We start from the raw sequence: 22608 nt of genomic DNA, 5'->3' as shown, positions 1-22608 counted from the left end.
TAATTATAAATTTCAAATTTCAAACTCCAAAATTAAAATAATACAATACTCCGTTGAAAATCACAAATTCAAATATAAACTCCAAAACTAAAACGATGAATTACAAAACAGATTTCACTCCTCAGCTCACCAAAATGTCTTTAAGGAAACTGCATTTCCTTTGCTGCCCCTGTCCAGTGAATTTCCCAGGCTGCCCTTTTCTTCTCTTTGTATAATTTGGTTGTAGGAGGCTATTCACAATGACATTGTTCCTGCAAAAAATTTGCCAATTCAACTTCAAAGAATTTAACATACATATAATGTTTAATAAACATAGTGACCAAAGGCAACTTCCTTATGCCATGGGCTGTTTCTCTTGTGTTCTATAAAAAAAAATCAAAATCTGACCCAATTGATTAAGACATTCCAAAAAATTCCTAAAAGACAGCAACAAGCAAAGAACCCCAATACAGAATCATTGCCATCTCCCAATTGTGAGATGAATAAAGAAAAAGTGCACATCTTTAATTCCCAGGAATGGAAGCCCGAGGAAGCCCAATACTTGGCCAAGCTCATAAATACTAGACTTCTCCCCATTATATGTTTAAAACTCTACTGACTCCACTTTCAATTTTACTTTTCTATTTCAGTATACTGGACGGGAGAATTTAAAAGACATGTATACTCTCTTGAATATTGGCTTACACCACTTGGCCTTTCTTTTAAAGGAATCAATCATCAAAGAAAATTAAATGCATACAAATCCAGCCCATAGCTCAATATGAAATACTAGAAATTACGCATAATATTGTGGAATGGAAATGGGAAAGAATAAAAGAATGCAAATAATATACATCAGCAATGCAGAGAATAGAGGGGATAGAAAGAAAGAATATACCAGGTAATTCTGCCACTGATTTACTGCAAGCAAACTTTTTTTGCAGCTCTGATGCTAATGCTTCAGCATCCAGCAAGAACGATTCCAGACCTGAAACTTTTGTCACCTTCTTGTTCTTGTCGCGTTCCGTTAATATCTGAATTGTTTTCAGAGCACCTTTACGAACAACAGACTGTTTCCTCGGGTCACAACATGGTGGGGCTGCATCCGGCTAAAATAAATTCAAACACGCATACACATTTCTTAAAATAAAAGTCCTGTCCGGGCTTTGACACAATACTCAAAGATCACAATACCCAGCACCAGCACAGATATATAAAATCAAATCCTCACAAATAAACCTAGAGCTAACTTGTAACCACTTTTACACAATAATTAATCAGTATCACATTAGAGAGTATAAGGAGATAGTGTTCATTTATGGTTAAATAAAATCAGAAATAAAATTAAAAGAAAGAAATGGAAATTACCTTAAGAAATTAGAGTGCTTTAGTGTCTTCTTCTAGATTCAAGGATCACGCTTCACCAACAAAATTAAAGAAAAAAAAGGCTGAAGTTTTTGCCTGATCTGAAGTGAGTGGACAGAGAGCAAGGCAGAGGAAGACGTGAGAAGGGAAGAAAGAAAATGAAATTTTTTGCCCTAATCTGAGTTTTATATGTGGCAGGTAAATTACAAAAACCCCCCCACTCTTTAATAATATTTATTTCAGTCCCGGTTCTCGGTTCCGGTTCCGGTTCTTGACTGTAGGAACGGAACGGAACCGTACGTGTCGGTTCCAGATTTTTGGAACCAGAACCTAACCGTTGACGATCGGTTTTGGGTAGGAACCAGAACCAAACCCGGGTACCCAACGGTTCCGGTTCCGAACGGTTCTTTTGAACACCCCTAATATAAACACTATGGATATGGGTGTAATACTATTTAATCCAATATAAGAATCCAACTATGAATATATATGGTTTGATAAAATTTATATTTAGTATCCTGATTAGAAAATAACCATATTTATTTGGTTATAAATTTTATGGATTAGTATATATATATATATGATTTTTTATAAACCATTATCTTAAACAAATAATGTTTATAAATAAAAAGTTTTTATTTTTTTTATACATTATTTGACATGTGATTTGATAAAATTTATATCTTGAGCGCTTAACTGAAAAATCTAATATATTATTTGGTTTGATAATTTATGGGATTGGTATTATATATGATACAATTCATTTTAAACACGTTTTTTTTTTTTTTTGTATTTGACATGCGATCTCAAACCAAATTAATCGTTATAAACTAAAAAAAGTTTTTATTTTGTTTTGTCAACCTACATTAATATTTGACATGTGATTTTAAACCAAATTAATCGTTAAAAACTATAAAAATTAATTTCATTTTGCTTTGTCAATCCACTTTAATATTTGACTTTCACCTATGTTTTCTAAATCGCTCAAGAATTAAAATTCTCGCGTAATCTATTCTCTTGACTTTTTAAGCATTTTATTATACATATACATTACTATTTGAAGAAAAATCATTGACTATCCTTATATTTTTGAAAACAGATATAAGAGTGGTGTTACATAGACAAATTAGATGTGTGAAAACTGGGCTTCGTTTGGTTCAAAATTGGGAATACTAAAAGGTTCAAAATTGGGAATACTACTTTTAGTATTCCCAAAAAAGTTAAACAGTAAAATACCCAAAAACTCTCGGCTTCGTTTGTTTCAATTTTCAGAATACTACTTTTAGTATTCCCAAAAAAGTTAAACAGTAAAACGCCCAAAAACTTTGATTTTTGAGAATATTACTCTCAATATTATTCAACTTTTTTTAAACCCCTTAAATTTGATAATTTAATTAAATACCCCTAAATATTTTTTTTTAAATTACAAAAACACCCCAATAATTTATATTTACCAGATTCCGGCCACCACTGCCTGAAAATGGCCGGAATCTATTAGAATGGCGCACTATCAGCTGAATTTGGCCGATAGTGCGCCGATCTAGCCTTTTCCGGTCAGATCCACGGTGGATCTGGCCGGAAAAGGCCAGATCTAAGGCCAAAGATCTGGCCGTTGACGGCCAGATCTTTGGCCGTAACAGTTTATAACGACGGCCAACAAACGGTCGTCGTTGACAAGCAAATACGGCCAGATCTGGCCGTAGATCTGGTCTTTGTCGGCCAGATCCACAGTGGATCTGGCCGGCAAAGGCCATATCGGCGCACGACCGGCAAGATCCAGTGGTCATGCGTCAATACGGTGAACCCGGCCACCCTCCGGCTGTGGTGGCCGGCTGTCCGTATTTGACATTGGTTTTTGTTAACTTTTAAGATTTTATTATAGGGGGTGTTTTGTAAATAAACAAATATAGGGGGTACTTTATTAATTTATAAATCCTACATCGTAATACCCGCCCAATTCAACTTTTTTTTAACTTTTTTCAGAAAACTTTTCCCAAAAACACCCAATTGTGAACCAAACGAAGCCCTCATTTTTGGGAATACTACTTTCAATATTATTCATTTTTTTTTTAAACCTTCTAAATTTGTTAATTTAATTAAATACCCCTAAACATTTTTTTAAAAATTACAAAAACACCTCAACAATCCACATTTACCAGATTCCGGTAACCACCGCCGGAAAATGGCCGGAATCTGGTAGGATGGCGCACTACCGGCTGAATCTGGCCGGTAGTGCGCCGATCTAGCCTTTTCCGGCCAAATCCACGGTGGATCTGGCCGGAAAATGCCAGATCTAAGGCCAAAGATCTAGCCGTTGACGGCCAGATCTTTGGCCGTAGCAGTCGGTCACGACGGCCAACAAACAGTCGTCGTTGACCATCAACGACGACCGTTTGTTGGCCATCGTTGAGAGCAAATACGGCCAGATCTGGCCGTTGATGGCCAGATCTGGCCGTAGATCTGGCCTTTGCCGGCTAGATCCACCGTGGATCTGGTCAGAAAAGGCCATATCGGTGCATGACCGGCAAGATCCAGCCGGTCATACGCCGATAAGGCGACTCCGACCACCTCTGGTGGCGGTGGCCAGCTGGGGGTATTTGAGGGTGGATTGGGGGTGTTTTTATTAACTTTTAATGTTTTATTATAGGGGGTATTTTGTAAAAAAAATAAACATAGGGGATATTTTATTAATTTATAAATCCTACATCGTAATACCCGTCCAATTCAACTTTTTTTTAATTTTTTTCAAAAAAATTTCCCAAAACCCCCAAATTTTGAACCAAACGAAGCCCAGATTCTTAAAACTTTCTGAGAAAGCATAATCGAGAAAAAAAGAATAGGTGAACGAAACTAGAAAGTAGTATAAAAGTGAAATAATCAAACTTTTTAAAGAATGGTAGTTAATTTAAGAACTTTAAAAAAAAAAAAAAAAGAAGAAAGGGTACTAGTAGTAGTCAAAGATTAACACATCAGTTCTTTCTTTTTATCTCATCAAAATCTCCTTAAGTGTCATTAGACCTTAATGATTTGTGATAATTAAGCAACAAAAAATATCAAAGAAATTAGTAATAAAAATGGAATCCTACTGGGCAATTAGCCTTCTCAAAATTTCTAATCTTGATTAGACATCAAATATGGTAGTGGGGTGAATTTAATTCATGTCCCACTCACAAAATTTGGAGTATATAGCCGACCTATTTGGGAAATTAATGGAGTATTTCTTGGAAGAAAATTTTGAAATGAAAGCACAAGTATTTTTTAAATAATTTCTTGGCGGTAATTATTGAAATGAATATACAAACCTTTCAAACAAATAGTTGAGAGATACCTTATCCCATAGTGCTTAATTAATTAATTAAACATGGGAGATGATAGCATCATTACATCATGCCTAAGTATTTCTACTCTCGATTTTTTTTCCATTAAGAAATGGGAATTCTTTTTAAAAAGTTTTTATTTTGTTTTGTCAACCTACATTAATATTTGACATGTGATTTTAAACCAAATTAATCGTTAAAAACTATAAAAATTAATTTCATTTTGTTTTGTCAATCTACTTTAATAGTTGACTTTCACCTATGTTTTCTAAATCGCTAAAGAATTAAAATTCTCTCGTAATCTAAGGGTCCGTTTGTTTCGTTTTTGGGAATACTATTATTAGTATTTCCAAAAAAGTTAAACAGTAAAATTGTAAAAATTCATAATATTATCCAATATTATTCAACTTTTTTTAAACCCCTTAAATTTATTAATTTAATTAAATACCCCTAAATATTTTTTTAAAAATTGCAAAAACACCCCTAAACCCACATTATACCAGATTCCGGCCACCACTGCCGGAAGATGGCCGGAATCTGGTATAATGGCGCACTACCAGCTGAATCTGACCGGTAGTGCACCGATCTAGCATTTTCCGGCCAGATTCATGGTGGATCTGGCCGGCAAAGGCCAGATCTTTGGCAGTAGCCAATCGTCAACGACGGCCAACATATGGTCGTCATTGACCATCAACGACGACCGTATGTTGGCCGTCGTTGACAAGCAAATGCGGCCAGATCTGGCCATCAATGGCTAGATCTAGCCGTAGATCTGGCCTTTGCCAGCCATATCGGCGCACGACCGGCAAGATTCAGCCAGTCATGTGCAGATACGGCGACTCCGGCCACCCTCCGGCGGTAGTGGCCGGCTATGATTATTCAATGGGTGGGTTGGGAGTGTTTTTATTAACTTTTAAAGTTTTATTATAGGGGTGTTTAGTAAATAAGCAAACATATGGGGTATTTTTATTAATTTTCAAATTCTATTTGGTAATACCCGTCCAATTCAACTTTTTTTAACTTTTTTCAAAAAACTTTTCTAAAAAATGCAAAAAAGTGAACCAAACGGAACCTAAATTCTCTTGACTTTTTAAGCATTTTATTATACATATGCATTACTATTTGAAGAAAAATCATTGACTGTCCTTAATTCCTTATATTTTCGAAAACCTTCAAGCAAATAAAAATCATAACAAGATGTTTAAATCTTATTCTATTTACAGAATCAGACATATATAAAAGTAGTGTTACATAGACAAATTAAATGTGTGAAAACCAAGTTCTTAAAACTTTCTGAGAAAGCATAATCGAGAAAAAAAGAATAGGTGAACGAAACTAGAAAGTAGTATAAAAGTGAAATAATCAAACTTTTTAAAGAATGGTAGTTAATTTAAGAACTTTTTTAAAAAAAAAGAAAAAAAAAAAGAAAAGAAGAAAGGGTACTAGTAGTAGTCAAAGATTAACACATCAGTTCTTTCTTTTTGTCTCATCAAAATCTCCTTAAGTGTCATTAGACCTTAATGATTTGTGATAATTAAGCAACAAAAAATATCAAAGAAATTAGTAATAAAAATGGAATCCTACTGGGCAATTAGCCTTCTCAAAATTTCTAATCTTGATTAGACATCAAATATGGTAGTGGGGTGAATTTAATTCATGTCCCAGTCACAAAATTTGGAGTATATAGCCGACCTATTTGGGAAATTAATGGATTATTTCTTGGAAGAAAATTTTGAAATGAAAGCACAAGTATTTTTTAAATAATTTCTTGGAGGTAATTATTGAAATGAATATACAAACCTTTCAAACAAATAGTTGAGAGATACCTTATCCCATAGTGCTTAATTAATTAATTAAACATGGGAGATGATAGCATCATTACATCATGCCTAAGTATTTCTACACTTGATTTTTTTTCCATTAAGAAATGGGAATTCTCTTAGTCTAAATAAGGGTTATTATCTCGTGGATCATGCACTTTTAAGTGTTTTTTTTTCTTTTAATTAATCGTCTTAATGACCAAAATACAATAGGTATTACCAAGATCCATTAGAAACATTTTTGGGTTGTTGGTGCCAAAGTCCCATATTGATTAGAGGACGAGGGTCTTAATTGCTTATATAGTACACACAAACCCTCATCATCTAGAAACGTCTTTTCAAGACAAAAACTATCCAAGTCTTAGGGTTAAAAAAAGACAATACTTCTGAGAATCTACCCATCATGTGTCGGATCCGTATACATCAATAGGAGAACCCAATTCCAATTTACATTCATGGGTTTCTTTAAACAAAAGTACTTCCTCGCCTTAGAGTATAAATTCTATAAAGCGAAAAAACAAGCAAGCTAAGGTGTAGGTTTTCAATAGAGTTTTGATTAGGGTGACGGAAGGGAAGAAGTGGAATACACAAGTGGGGTCATAAAATTGTAGCCCTAGTTTGACAAGGCAATATGAATTTATTTATTTAATAAAAGGCAACAAAGTGGTATGGTGAAGGGAGAGAATATGAATGATTCTCCAAACACCAACCAAAAGTTAATTCAACAAAATAACAAAACCACATGGAGGACTCATAGATGATGATGATGAAGAGAAGAAGAAGATGAAAAAGAAGAAGAGAAGAATTTTTGTCTAGGGGCGGCCTTCCCTCACTCTTAAACACTTTGTCTAAGTAAGACTAAAAAAAAGCAACAATTTTTTTTTTTTTTTTATATATATATAACATCAAGTTATTTTCGTAAACCGTGATGATCGTTTATTTTATCATATCTAATGTTTTTCAAAAGTAGAAAGTCCAATATCTAATGTTTTCAAAAGTATTGAAAAGTACCATCGAAACTTAAAGAAACAAAGTATGGACGGAATTAAATTCAAACCATGAAATTAAGGAGACATTAATTGAAGAAAATTTAGTATAATAATAATTGAAAATGACAAGAAGAAAAAGTATAGAAGAAATAAAAAAAAAAAAAAAAAAAAAAAAGGTAGTATCTTTCGGCATTCCTTTGAGATGTTGTCTTCTCACAAACCATAGTGCAAACTAATGCTAACAAACGCTTCTTACCTGTAATTTGTATGAGACATGCCATCTCACTCCACTTTTTCTTTCTTTTTTTTTTTTTTTTTATAAAATTATTCAAAAATATATGGATAGTACTTAGAATCTAACACAATCCAATCAGTGTGTTTTAACCAACCCATCTTCGGAAAAGTCTAAAATATAAAAGGTAATCTATTTCTGTATATATTCTCAACGAACAACATGATTGTGATTATTAAAATATTCTTTTAACTTGAATGATCTATAATAAATATGGTTTTTTATTTTATTAATAACATAAAATAAAAAAAAGGGAGCCTTAGAAAATGTCATATACAAAATAAAATTAATTAATGCATAAAAAAATTGCATAATGCTCAAGATGAGCTTATTTTTAAGATTTCAAGTAGCCTTTAAATTAATATTAAAATTGATTTTTAATTTTCTACCTTACCCAATCTAGAATTTATTATTCTTTTCTCCATATTTATAATATCATTTATTTATACCACCAATGACATGAATGACATTAAATGCCATTATCTAAAAACAATTAAAATAAAAAATATCATTCTTTTATTTATGGAAAAATAATAATAATTAGATTAGGAAGGGAACAAAAGATTTTGTACCCATATTTTTATGAAGTCAATCTGGTTGACCCGTTTAGCCTGACCCACCAACAATTCAAATCCTAGATGCTTTCAGTGGAGCGTGTTCATCACGCCCGTCAAAAGATGCGTCCTCACTAATGTTTGATTATTATTAATTAGACTAATCCTCTATATATATATATATATATATATATAAACCGAATATATATTTTATTTTTTCTCACCTTATTTAAACTTTATTAATATAAACTACCCTATATAGATAAATATTTTTATTTCGTAATAATTTGAAAAAAAATTGGAGCTCTAACTCAGACAACAATTTTTTTTTTTTTTTATAATGAAATAATAAAAAATTATTTTATTAATAATCTTAAAAGATACCTTAAGATTACGATAAGATCACTTATTTGTAATATGATTCAATAATCTAAGAAATATAAACAAATGTATATTATCTAAAGGTATATTATATAGTTTTGGTATTTATGAGGTATATAGAGTGAATATTAAGTTTTTATTATATTTCAGTTGAAATTTTCTGATAATTTTAAAGGAAATTTATGATGATTTTAAAATCTAAAGGATATACTTTAGACAACAGATGTTTTGAAAGTTTTTAATGTACGGATCAAAGATAAGCGTTCAAATACAAACCTTCCATACCTTATAATAAAAAGCAAATATTTAGATACAGATACGAAACATGTCATTGTTTAATTTCATAAATAATTCAATAATATTATTAGAAAAGAAACGCTTTCAATCATATAAATAGATAAATAAGATGATAATATTTAATATATCAAGTAGCTTTATAAGAGAGATTATGATATTTATTTATTTATTAAAAATTAAAATTTTATAATAAACATGATGAAATAAAAAATAAAATAAAAAACTCTTAAAAAATCGACTCCTCAAACTACAAACAAAATCTAGGCACCGAAAAACACTATAGCTGATTAAATACTCATTAATTTTATAAAAAATTAAAATATAATAATAAAAACAAAGATAAAATTCTGTTTATATACTGACGCTGACACCCATTCTTACCCAATTCAATAAATCCAAATAAAAAAAATACAAAAAATTGCAATTAAATTAAAGGCATCAACCCAAACACATGCATCATGCTGACCAATCACAATGAAGAAAGAATCAAACTCCTAAATAAAAATATTATCATTTCTATAAATGGGATAATTTTAGAAATCCCTCGGATTTTCAAAAATTATCAGATAGATGGTAAGTTTGAGAAAACTTAGCAAAAATGCCCTTTAGGTTTTGAGAACGAGTGAAAGACTTTATGATACAATTTGTATGAAATGACTCTTTTGCCGTCGGTTTTTCACACACAGTGAGAAGATGCTAGAAACTAAAGTTAACAGACTTATAAGAATATTATGTTATTAACGACAATTACAAACTAATAGTGGAAAATAAAAAGCGTCAACTAACTAGGCCTTTTTAAATTTCTGAAAACATGAGGGATGGTTTAAAAATTATTCCTCTGGGCTTGATAATACTCTACTTCACTGTTACATTACTAGTAGATAAAAAGAATCTAATCTACTTTCATAATTAATTAATTAAGAAAATTAATAAACTAATACAGTAATAATTATAATTATAATTAAGAAGGAAAAGTAAGAGAGATGATGGAGAAAAAGAGATTTAATGTATAAAGAAAGAGAGAGTTGAGGGTTTTAATATTCAAATCAAATGAAAATTTTATTAGTATCAAGGAAGAAGAAGAGCAGAAGAAGAAGAAGAAATATTAATAAATAAGATATTAATAATAATATGGTGGTTTTGTTCGAGATGCGAGCTGATTCCGGTAGAAAGGGAACCTTCTCCGTACTTCTTCTTTTTCTTCTTTTAATCCTCATTTTGCCTCGCATTTAATTCATCTACCACTCTTTGTTAACCTTTTTTCTTTTTTTCTTTTTTATTTTTTTTTTGGGTTTACAATTTTTTGTTACTGGGTGACTTGGCCTTCAATTCTTGAAACTTATTTAAGTTTGTAGTTAGTTTTGCGTTTCTTGATTTGGGATTGGTGGGTTTATTTAAACTTGAAGTGGGCTGATTCTTCTTGATTTGGGATTGGTGGGCAATTTGATAAAAGGGAGAAAAAAATTAGGGTTTGGTGGATGCTATTGTGATTGTGTGATGATTGAATCTTTATTTGGATGCATTATTCATGAATCGGGGATTGGTTAAGCATTTAATGTTTGGATTTGAGGGGATTAATTAGGGTTAATTGTTTTGTTTGTTGCTGTTTGACAAATCTTTGTTATGTTGTTGTACGATTTTGGTGTAAATACTTTGAGATTTGTGAATCTTTTTTTAGTTAATAAATTGATGTGTTGATTTGTTCCTCCTTTGATAAATTTTGTGATTCCTGGGAGGAATTTGATTTCATTTTTTACCCATTTTTAGTTTAAGAAAAAGAAAGGAAAAAAAAAGAGTCAAAATAATCAGTTGTAAAACACCCAAATCACCCACTATTTTTGTTGTGGGATTTATTATATCAAATTTGAGTCAGGAAAAAGCTTTAGATTTTTTGTTTCTTTTTTTAAAAGAAAGTGAAATACTCAATTTAGAAGAAGAAGAAGCCGCAGCAGAAGGAGAAGTGGAGTTTACACGATACTTTGTTGGGTTTTTGTTGTTCTATGGGAATATCTGATAGTTCAATATTAGATCTGATACAGAAGGTTAGGTCTTTGATTTCTTGGGGCGGTAGTGATCTATCAAGTTTGTCTGGGAAATTTGAGATGCCTGATAGTCGCCGCAAAATGTGTTCTGAGTGTGATACAAAGTTGAATGAATCTTGCAATGGATATCATTGCCAAAGTTGTGGCCGTTGGTTGTGTAGGAGGTGTAATCAGAGTACTGAGTCTGGGGAGAGTATCAAGACTTGCAAGTTTTGTAATGGGATAAGTGTGAGGCATGGATGTGGGAGGAAGAACAGTGAGAAAGTTCATCCTTCTGTTTCACCTCGAGAAAGCCCTGAGCCACCTTCACCTAGTTTTTGTTCTGAGAAAAATGATTGCTCTGTGAATAGTGAATCGGTTCAGATTGATCGTCTTGCTCACTATCTTGAATTCCGGGATTGTGGGTACTCTCCCCATGCAATGACCAGCCGGAGCCAAAGTATGACATCATTTAGTGCTCAGCCTTCTCCAGTATCTGTTCGGCGTTCGCCCAGCAGGTAAATCACTATCAGATGGCTGTAAGCCTGTAACAGTTAATTGGCATGGCGAAACAATTAGTTTAATGCATGTGTATTCAAGACAACTGTATTTTTTTTTTTTTTTTAATTTTTTTTTATAGTTGAATGTTTATTCTTTCTTTTTTTTGATAGTGATTGTGTTTTAATGTGTCTATTTATTAATCCAGGAGTGATGGAGAAGAGGCAGAGGAATCCGGGAATCACTTTTTCAGCCCATCTAGTGAGTATTATCACGATATTTCAGATATAGATACAAGTAGTATTAGTGCTAGACATGAGTTTTACAATTTTAAGTCATTGGGATCAAGTCCCTCTGACAGCCCCTCTAGGAATAATTTTACCCCTTATAGAGGCAGGCATAGTGTACAGCAGGCGCAAGAGGGAAGCCCATTGTCTCATAATGATAGTCCCTTCCATCAAGAAAGTGTGGCTGTTTTAAAAAGGCCTTATAGAGGGACTGAGGATCCGGAAAATACTGATGATTACTCTGATGACCTATCAATTTTTCGTGACCAAGATGGTAGATCTCAGAAGCCATTGGATTTTGAAACTAATGGTCTTATCTGGTATCCCCCACCACCTGATGATGAAAATGATGAGGCGGAAAGTAATTTCTTCTCATATGACGACGACGACGACGATATCGGGGAATCAAGTGCGATGTTCTCATCCAGTAGCAGCCTTTCTGGTATGTTTCCAGCCAAGGAGAAGCAGAATGAGGGTAACAAAGAACCTCTTAGGGCTGTGGTACAAGGGCATTTTAGGGCTCTTGTTGCAGAGCTATTACGGGCTGAGGGTATCACAGTGGGGAAAGATGACACTACTGAGGACTGGCTTGGCATAGTCACAATGCTAGCATGGCAGGCTGCAAATTTTGTGAAACCAGATACTAGCAGAGGAGGCAGTATGGATCCTGTTGATTATGTAAAGGTTAAATGTATAGCATCAGGAAACCCAACTGAGAGGTATATATGTTTCTATTTTTCCGATATTGCAGTTCTTGGTTTTGCAGACTCTTTGCTTGTATGGATTAATGTTACCTTCCATTAAGTGTAATTCTTTTTCGTGTATGCAGCACCCTTATTAAGGGGGTAGTTTGTACAAAAAATATAAAGCACAAGCGCATGACATCACAGTACAGAAGTCCTAGATTACTTATTTTAGGAGGAGCACTTGAATATCAGAGAGTTGCAAATCAGTTGGCTTCTTTTAATACGTTATTGCAACAGGTTCTTTCTAGCATATGTTCTATTATACAAATAGATGAAAGTGTAACCAACTGAAGTTCTGAACCTTTATGTTTCATTTTTTTAATAGGAGAATGATCATCTCAAGATGGTAATTTCAAAGATAGAGGCTCTTCGCCCAAATGTTTTGCTGGTGGAAAAAAGCGTGTCATCATATGCCCAAGAACTACTTCTGACAAAGGAAATTTCATTAGTGCTCAATGTGAAAAAGCCATTACTGGAGCGGATAGCCCGGTGCACTGGTGCTCTAATTAGTCCATCGATTGATAATGTTTCAGCAGCACGACTTGGACACTGTGAACTCTTCCGGTTAGAAAAAGTTTCTGAAGAACATGAGCCCACCAGCCAGTTCAACAAAAAGCCGTCTAAAACATTGATGTATTTTGAAGGGTGTCCTAGGCGTTTAGGTTGCACGGTAGTGTTTTCTGCCCAAACCTATCATTACTGTTGTTTGGATTTGAATCTTTGAAGTTATGTGGTTCAATATTAGAATCCCTTTTGCAGCATATGGCATCACTGCACAAGTGTCCATTGTCTTTGATGCTTTGGGAAATAGCTTGGTTTACTGGACTTCTTGTTCTACTCTCTTTCAATATTACTTGTGTAGTATGTGTTCAATTTTTCTTTTTATAACCCTCGTTAAGGAAGTTATGATCCCAACCTCTATATTTATTATGCATTTGATTTTTCTATTTTATGTGAGTGTAAGATCTAATTGTTCAATTTAGAAATATTTCAATATTTGGTTTTCTAAGATCAGATTGTTGTGGTTCACTTTGTAGGTTCTGCTGAGGGGTGCTTCTCGGGAAGAGCTAAAGAAAGTTAAACATGTTGTTCAATATGCAGTATTTGCAGCCTATCACTTATCCCTTGAGACTTCTTTCCTCGCTGATGAGGGTGCTACTCTGCCTAAAATCAGACTAAACCACTCAATTACTATACCAGAGAGGATAATGGCTGATAATTCCATTTCTGTTATCCGTAATTCTCAAGTTGCCACTAATTGTCAAGCAGTAGCTGATGCCTGTGCCGAGGATGATGGATCTGTTAATCTCAATCTGGAGCATGGAGGATTTGAATCATTGTCTGAGCGTTATGATCCCAAGTATATTTGTTGTTCTCCTGTTTCCATGGATCATAGGTTTGATGATGCTACCTCTGATGCACGCAACGATGATTTAAATTTGCAATCTCTGAATCAATGCAATGATTTGAAGGAGCCCAGTGTCTGTTCTTTTGATGCTAGTAATCTTACACAACCAGAATTGCAAGATATCATCGGTCAAGAGGAGAGGGAGCTTGGGAAGATTCTTGAATTGACAAAATTTGATAGGGTTAATGAAGATGAACTATCCAGTGAATACTTCTCAGCTGCTGACACTCACCAGAGTATATTGGTGTCATTTTCAAGCCGTTGCGTGCTGAAAGGAACTGTATGTGAACGCTCCCGGCTCCTGCGCATAAAGTTCTATGGCTCTTTTGATAAGCCACTTGGAAGATACCTTCATGATGACCTATTCGATGAGGTAGTTTATTTAAGGGTTTTTTTCTTTTATTTTCTGATGTGTTATTCTGAATGAATGAATTAACAAGATTCTTTTGTTGCCAGACAGCTTGTTGTCGAACTTGTAATGAGTCAGCAGAAGCCCATGTTCTATGTTATACTCACCAGCAGGGAAATCTAACGATCAATGTTAAACGTCTTTCCTCTGTAAAGCTACCTGGTGAACGGGATGGCAAGATATGGATGTGGCATCGATGCCTAAGGTGTGCTCATACAGATGGAGTCCCTCCAGCAACTCGTCGAGTGGTTATGTCAGACGCTGCCTGGGGACTTTCTTTTGGAAAGTTTTTGGAACTTAGCTTTTCAAATCATGCTACTGCTAATCGTGTTGCAAGCTGTGGCCATTCCTTGCAAAGAGACTGCCTCCGTTACTATGGGTAAATGCTGCAATGTTTAAATATTTTTTTAATTATTGATTTCCATGTTGGTGATCACTGAAATCTGTTATTTGACAGGTTTGGGAGCATGATTGCATTCTTCCGCTATTCCCCTATTGATATTCTCTCTGTCCATTTACCCCCATCAGTTCTCGAATTCTATGGCCATGGTCAACAGGAGTGGATAAGGAAAGAGGCAGAAGAGGTGATTTTATGAATAAGGATTTTGCATGCTTGCACTGAACTGATGCCAAACTTAATTCATTAGAGAACTATCGGTAAATTTTGCATGTTTTTGGTGTTTAGGCTTACTAGTTTATTAATCTTTTGTCTTTTTTAACAGCTTATGGTTAAGATGGAAACCGTGTATGCTGAGATATCTGATGTACTTGAAGGCATGGAACAGAAAAGTAGTTCCATTGGATGTGAAACTTCAGATATAACCGATTTAAAGAACCACATTGTGGAACTGAAGGATCAGATTAAAAAGGAAAGGAATGATTACATGGTAAGCTTTCTTTGAAGTCTGAGTGTAGTTCTGCCATTAGAATGTCATAGCTATTTGGTCCAAAGAATCTTGGCAAGTGCATGCCGGGAATCAATTTTTCATTAATGCTTTATATATTCAAGTGATGAGTTTATTGTTTTTAATTGCTCTCCATGTGAATAGGGTCTCCTACGACCAGTTGTTATGGAGACTTCAGAACCATGTCAGGCGTCTGTAGACATTCTTGAACTGAACCGTTTGAGACGTGCCCTTCTCATTGGTTCACATGCTTGGGATCGTCAACTTTATTCATTGAGCTCTCTTCTTAAGAAAGGTTCTTTTGCCAAGGCTACTCTCAGGGATGCATCTTATGCCCAACTGAAAGAGTTTAAAAGTGATTCGTTGTGCAAGGGTGGTAAAGTTGATTATGGGCATGAGGAAAATATGTCTGGATCTTTAGAAGTACAGGAGTTTCCTGCAAATGATTCACAGTCAGAACAGAAGGAAGAGCCTAGTTTACCAACCTTAGAACCTTTTGGTTCTGACATTTCCTTATTAGGCTCATCTCATCATAACAGAGAGGAGGATGCGCATTCAGATGGCGAAATTGCATCCACTCTGTCTGAGAGAATAGATTCTGCATGGACAGGGACTGATCAATTAGTTCAGCCTCTACAAGCATCTCAGACAGATGGCCTCCAAGCTGGTTTGGTTCCGCAGATAAGAAAAGTCGATAATCTTCCTTTTAAAAGGCTAACTGCTCCGGTGAGAGTTCATTCTTTTGATTCTGCTTTGAGAATCCAGGAAAGAATCTTGAAAGGATTGCCTCCTTCTTCATTGCATTTGTCGACAATTAGATCTTTCCACGCTTCTGGAGAATATAGGAGCATGGTCAGAGATCCGGTATCTAATATAATGAGGACTTATTCCCAAATGTTGCCAGTGGAGGCACAGAAGCTAAATTTGGTTCTTGGTTCAACACCCTCATTTATCTCCTCTGCTTCTCGTGTGGCTGAAGGGGCTCTGTTGCTGCTTCCCCACAGTGGCAATAATGATTTAGTTGTTTCTGTTTATGATAATGATCCTACCAGCATAATATCATATGCTCTTAGTTCCAAGGAGTATGAGGACTGTGTTGCTGATAAGATGAATGAGCATGAAGGAGTGTGGAGTGCCAATGAGATCAATAGAGATGGTTCTGGGGTTTCCACCTTTTCAGCCTGGCAGTCATTTGGCTCTATGGATTTGGATTATATCCACTATGGAAGTTATGGATCTGAAGATGCTTCTTCAATGAGTAACTTGTTCACAGATCCCAAAAAGTCACCACACCTAACAATTTCTTTTGGGGACAAGTCTTCGATTGCTGGTGGTAAAGTGAAGTTCTCTGTCACTTGTTACTTTGCGAAGCAGTTTGACTCTCTTAGAAAGAAATGTTGTCCTAGTGAAGTGGATTTTGTGTGCTCCTTGAGCCGCAGTCAGAGATGGTCTGCACAAGGTGGAAAAAGCAACGTATTTTTCGCCAAGTCATTGGATGAGAGATTCATTATAAAACAAGTCAAAAAGACGGAGTTGGATTCCTTTGTGGAATTTGCACCAGAATACTTCAAATATCTGACAGAATCTCTTAGTTCAGGAAGCCCAACTTGTCTTGCTAAAATTCTTGGCATTTATCAGGTTAGTTTTCACGCTTTGCTTTTCCATGTGCGTGTAGATGCATGGGTTATTGTGGGCACTGGGATGAAACATAAAAGAATTCCTATGGATTATGATTCTAATGTAAATGGTTTGATTGCAGGTCTCTGTAAAACACCTGAAAGGTGGCAAGGAAATAAAAATGGACTTGATGGTAATGGAGAATCTCTTTTTCAGGAGAAGCATCTCAAAGGTCTATGACCTTAAGGGCTCTGCAAGATCTCGTTACAATCCAGATACAACAGGTGCAAACAAGGTACTTCTAGATATGAATCTCTTAGAAAACCTGCGTACAGAACCAATATTTCTTGGAAGCAAGGCAAAGAGAAGCTTAGAGAGAGCCATTTGGAATGATACATCATTTTTGGCGGTAAGTTTTTCATTTTGCATCATCCTTATATAACCATGAGTATGAACGCTTCGCCTTCTATCTTACCATCCATGATGTTGTGCTTCTGCAGTCCGTTGACGTAATGGACTACTCGTTGCTGGTTGGGGTGGACGAAGAGGGCAAGGAGCTGGTTTTAGGGATCATCGATTTCATGAGACAGTATACATGGGACAAGCATTTGGAGACATGGGTTAAAGCTAGCGGGATTCTGGGCGGACCAAAGAATGCTTCCCCGACGATTATATCTCCCAAGCAATACAAGAAAAGGTTCCGAAAAGCGATGACAAGCTATTTTCTCACAGTACCTGATCAATGGTCTTCATGAAACTGCTGCATTCTTTTCTTGCACAAAAGCCATTTGTTCATTATTAACATTATAATTGCAGATAAAATAGAGGCAAATCCCTCTGCTTACCTTGTTTAAAATTTTCTTTTTCTTTTTCCTTTTGCTTATGTGCAGAACTGGCCCTAAAGAAAAGGCTTATACAATTGAGGGAATAATAGAAATTCCTTGCGAAGAGAGCTCTTTGTACATCTTTTTATCCTAGTGCAAAAAGGTTCCTTCACACCACTCCAGTTTGTAATGTAAATCCCTTTTGTTTTAACACCTTGAAAAAGATCAAGATTTGTGCTCATAACTTGCATTCAATAAAGCAAACCTTTTACTTAAAAATCAATCTTTTATTTATAAGGGGAATTATTATATTACTTACCCATCTCTTTATTTGTAAATCATTAGATTGGTCTTTTATTTTAGACTTATTATCTCTTACCTCCTCTGAGGTTTAATGAAAATACAAGTAAAATCTCTAATCATGATAATGGAAAAAAGACATAAATTGTAAAATAGCCAAAAAAAAAAAATGACAAAACTTAAAAGACATAAATACCCATATACTAATATCTATATATATAAAAAAAAATGTTTCAAAATAAGATTACTAAAAAAATAAAAATATTTTTTTTGTCAAGTAAATAAATTTATTAAAAAAAAAAAAAGAGGAAAAAGAATACACATAGGCCTAATAAAAGGCGGCCAATCTATATCAGGATATGCCCCGAGACGGGGATCAAAAGAAAGCAAGCGGATTCAGTAAACATAAAAAAAGATAAATTAAAAAAATAAGAAAACAAAAGTTAAAATCCTTCAAAAAAGAAAAGGGAAACTAAACATAATTAAAATATAAAACCAAAACTAAAAATAATTGAAAAATTAAAAAAGGAAACATGTCGGCTGGCAGGGCCCTTCAATTCTTTTTTATTTTTTGCCTTTTAAAAATAATAATACAATTTTTAATTATTATCATTTTGTTAAGAATATAATTTTTAACTAAAGATATTTTAAAATTATAAGAAATTATAGAAATATACGTCTTTATCAACTACCATTTGTAGCCTTCCAACAATTTCTAACAAAAATTTATAATTGCACTAGATTTCTCTTTGATTCATGTTCTGTTCAATATTTTCTACTCTTAAAAAGGAGGAAAAATTACAAAGAAATAGCAAAGTAAAATAAAAATATATAATATCATAACAAAATCTTGAGGTAGGTTACATCTCCAAGTCTCAGCTCTTACAAAATTTCCTCAAACATTACATTACAAATTAAGCTAGCTATAGAGCTTCATTTAACTTGTTCTATGTACATTAATTATGAAAATAAGAAGACACAACATTAAATTTTTCTGCAGGCTGAAATTGAGATTAGAGAAGAACCCACAAACATAATTTTTCTGCTATATTTCTTTTAATTTATTTAGAATTTTTTATTTTAATTTCAGCTTGTCAAGAAGCAACTGCTATTTGGTTTCCCCCTTCATTGACTGGCATGAAGCTCACACGTTTCTGCATTAAAAATTAGAAGATAAATAAATAATGAAATTAAAATCAATGTAAACAAGCTTTTTACTTTTACCTTATTTTTTCTTTTTATTCTGACTTCTGTTTATATTTTTATAGCTTTAATTGCCATGTACGTCTAAATTAATTCAACAATACAACATCAATTAAAAATTTAATGGAAGAAACATGTAATTAAGATAATTATCTTGATTTGATTCCTTAATTTATTATTCCTAAAGAGGTGGATTAGATCACTGAATTTGCTTAATTAAGTAATCAAAAGTCATTAAAGCTCTGTTAAGTGTTGAAATTTTTTTTTTTTAATTATACAAAAATTAATAAAATATTGATCTTATCTCTATCTTTCACATGCATGTAAAAGACAATGAAGAAGAAGTCTCACTAAGGCAGGTGGTAGTTGAGATTAAGATTTCAAATTTGACTAAGATTAATTGCTTCGGATTCTGTGCTTTATTTGCTCCTAAATTTCTCCTCACACAATATTAAGCTGGAATAGTAATTTTTTAAGAAGAAATTATTTATTATTTTAATTCACTCAATTTTCTTACCCTATAAATACATCTCAAATTGAGTAAACTATAGCTAAGGAAACCATTTGCCTAAAATATATGAGACTTATTTTGTCACCCTCAAAACTAAACCAAAACCGCCCATTAAGAAGAAGAAGAAGAAGAAGAAACCAAAAGTCAAGATTGGGTCCTAATCAAATTAATACTTGATTGAATTTTAGGTCGACCTACTTAGCTAAAAATGTCTACCCAATTTCTCTTCGATTTTTAATTCCTAACTCAATCACCCAATTAAACCAAATATACTCTTTTGGTCGTATTCTTTCAGGGACATCCTATTTATTTATTTTTTTTTAAATATATTTGAAAGGAAAAAAAAAAGTCACCCATGATGTGAAATAATTAGTTGAAATTTTGTCTAGGGACCTCGATCTCTCGCCCATCCTTGAAAAGATGTCGTATCCTCTGACCTTAGCCCCAATCCTAGGATGATACACCTTAACCATTTGAGCTACCCAAAGCTGAGTTTTTAGAGTAGGGTTGGGTGAGAGAATTGCACCCCCAGGCCCCAGCATGTACCGGTAATTCACTAATTTTTTTTTTAAAAAATGAAATATTAATTTTAATTAATTATATAGTTTTATCAGGATGGGACTTGATTGGGTCCTACTCCCACCCCAAACCTCGGACTTTAACTGGTGGAAGTGGAACTGCTTTTTTCAAATATCCAATCCTGTCGAGTTTTTCTACCATCTCTAATGTTTGGATATGTAAAATATCAAAACGTTCACACACACATGAAAATTTTCAAAAAATTTCGTATATTTTATAATGAATAAAACATGAGACAATAACCTAAAAAATGAGCAAGAACATGGCATGAAATAAGGATCTTGTCACAGAGACAGAGAAAACTAACCTCACGTGCCTTGAATCCTTCTCGAACTCGTCCATGTCCATGGCTGTTCTTCCAAAGCATTTGTCCCTGCAACACCCCATCATTCTCATTCTTCTTCCCGGCAATTTTACCCGAATCATCATCACCATCACTATTCCTTGTACCATTATTCGCCATGCAAAGTTCCATAATTTTCTCCGCCACCTCGCTCTCATTCCTGCTTTCTTTCATCAATTTCTCCACTTCAGCTTTAGGAAGTTTCATTTTCACCCTCATTCCATTATTACTTCCACCATTTTTCTCCGAACTCTCCTCGCCCAAACCGCTCACTTTCTTCATGATGGTGAGATCCGACACCGATCTCCTCGACAACATCAAGCTCTCGAGCCTGTCTTTCGCGCTCATTTGAATCCCCGACCGGACCCTCCTCGGAACTTTCTCCGCTGGAGCATTCGGTAGCTCCACCAAAAAATAAAGCCGTTTCGGCTCCAAATCCTGCTGCGGCTGCAACGGCTTCGCCCGAATTCCGAAGTGCTTCACAGCTTCCGATTCCAACAACACGAATCCAGGATATTTCTTCACCACCTCTTCGGCTTTTACAGGCGTCTTCAACTTGAACGTTTCGCCGCTTATTTTCATCACCTTTGTTGTCTTCTTCCCCCCCAAACTGTTTCCCATTATTTCTGAAGTTTAATGTGCTGTAACCACAGGAAGCACTTTTCTCCCAGAAGTGCTTTTAAAATCAACTAGAGGTGACAAAATTACAAAATGATGGTGGGTGTAAAGTGAGGAGATGGATATGTTTATTTATAAAATAAACTTCTATGGTAGTTGATGATGTTATGAAGGGAGTCAGTGGTCAACAAAGAAGGCAATAAAATTTTGAAATGGGCAAAATGTTTGACAAAAAGTACGTAAGCTTTCGCTTTCAATATAAACTTTTTAGTTCCATTTAACGGGATTACTGTAAGTTACTGAGAACCAGCTCTTTCAATTGCCATGTTCACATTCAGGAACATAGTTCATTGATAATTGGAGGCCCGTGATGTGAGGGGATAAGATTGAGATATTTTGTTTCGTTATCTGAGAGCATTTAATGATATCTTTTGTGTAAAAAAAGAACATCTCCCTTAATCTCTAAATATAAAAAATAAAATTTTATTTAAATCTAATGAATTCCTCAATTTAATGAAATACTTTTATTTTCAAGAAAAATGCTTAATAGAATAGACATTGATAAATAAAATATATAAAAAAAAATATGTCATTATTAAAATTAGATAAAAAGTAAAATTTAACCCTCAAATATAGAGAGTCAAATTATTCTTTAATTTAATTTAAAAAATGAAGAGTCAAATCTTTATATAAATCAATTGTAAAACGTCGACAAGATATTAATATATGACTAATTTTTTTTTTTATTTTGTGTTGATTTATTCATTCATATTATGTGACTTGATGTGTATGAATTAGAATTTATGTAAATCATATTATTTTCGTTAAAAAGAAAAGAAAATTCCACCTAATTTATAATAACAAGAATTCCTATTCTCAGTTTCAAAAGAATCAAAATAAATCATATATCATGGTGTGTTAGAGAAATAAAATTAAATGAGGATGTGTTCATATAATGTATTACTTTAAGAAACATAATTGGGTTACAACTAAGCAAATCTATATCCTTATCATTTTCAATCAATCAATTATAATTGACCCATTTGTAATTTGTTTCAATTTTAAAAACCATATTTCATTTCTCATAGACTAAATAGCATAAGCCGTGATGATTACAAATCATATTTTTTATAGTGTATTATTATTTAATCATATACAACGGTAATCACGGGGAAAATTCTGGATCCCTGTTGGGATTCCTTTGAAAAATTAAGCATGTGAGATTTGACTTAAACGTTACACAATTACAAATTTCACTCAAATTTCCAAATGTTGCTGTGCACTACATTTAAAATATCTATTGGATTTCAAATTCTAAGTACCAACTTTTCCAAGTTCAATCTGG

General features: G+C 33.8%; 2 protein-coding genes across 2 annotated transcripts; one reads left to right on the top strand and one right to left on the bottom strand.

Annotated features, from left to right (window-relative positions):
* The first annotated feature begins 10054 nt into the window (after positions 1-10054).
* Positions 10055-17886, top strand: LOC116113780 (putative 1-phosphatidylinositol-3-phosphate 5-kinase FAB1C). Its single transcript, XM_031399942.1, has 11 exons — positions 10055-11533; positions 11722-12519; positions 12630-12783; positions 12872-13216; positions 13584-14327; positions 14411-14742; positions 14821-14947; positions 15086-15250; positions 15413-16906; positions 17028-17294; positions 17386-17886. The coding sequence occupies exons 1-11, from the start codon at positions 10995-10997 to the stop codon at positions 17638-17640; spliced, it is 5220 nt and encodes a 1739-aa protein (XP_031255802.1). The 5' UTR covers positions 10055-10994; the 3' UTR covers positions 17641-17886.
* A 932-nt stretch (positions 17887-18818) lies between these two features.
* LOC116113785 (uncharacterized protein At1g66480-like) lies at positions 18819-21393 on the bottom strand. Its single transcript, XM_031399947.1, has 2 exons — positions 20610-21393; positions 18819-19163 (listed from the first exon to the last, which is right to left on the bottom strand). Exons 1-2 carry the CDS (start codon positions 21264-21266, stop codon positions 19104-19106), a joined length of 717 nt encoding a protein of 238 aa, XP_031255807.1. The 5' UTR covers positions 21267-21393; the 3' UTR covers positions 18819-19103.
* Between the last annotated feature and the right edge of the window lie 1215 nt (positions 21394-22608).

Source organism: Pistacia vera, unplaced genomic scaffold (assembly GCF_008641045.1).
Source record: "Pistacia vera cultivar Batoury unplaced genomic scaffold, PisVer_v2 Contig690, whole genome shotgun sequence".
NCBI lineage: Eukaryota > Viridiplantae > Streptophyta > Magnoliopsida > Sapindales > Anacardiaceae > Pistacia > Pistacia vera.
The sequence above is the reverse complement of the archived record's forward strand: the minus strand, read 5'-3'. Positions and strand labels throughout refer to the sequence as shown.

Coding starts and splice junctions, on each gene's coding strand:
- LOC116113780 (XM_031399942.1), top strand. CDS start 10,995: ATGGGAATATCTGATAGTTCAATATTAGATCTGATACAGAAGGTTAGG. Junction 13,217..13,583: donor CTAGGCGTTTAGGTTGCACG/GTAGTGTTTTCT, acceptor TTCACTTTGTAG/GTTCTGCTGAGGGGTGCTTC. Junction 14,743..14,820: donor GACTGCCTCCGTTACTATGG/GTAAATGCTGCA, acceptor GTTATTTGACAG/GTTTGGGAGCATGATTGCAT.
- LOC116113785 (XM_031399947.1), bottom strand. CDS start 21,266: ATGGGAAACAGTTTGGGGGGGAAGAAGACAACAAAGGTGATGAAAATA. Junction 19,164..20,609: donor AAGGATTCAAGGCACGTGAG/GTTAGTTTTCTC, acceptor TTTTTAATGCAG/AAACGTGTGAGCTTCATGCC.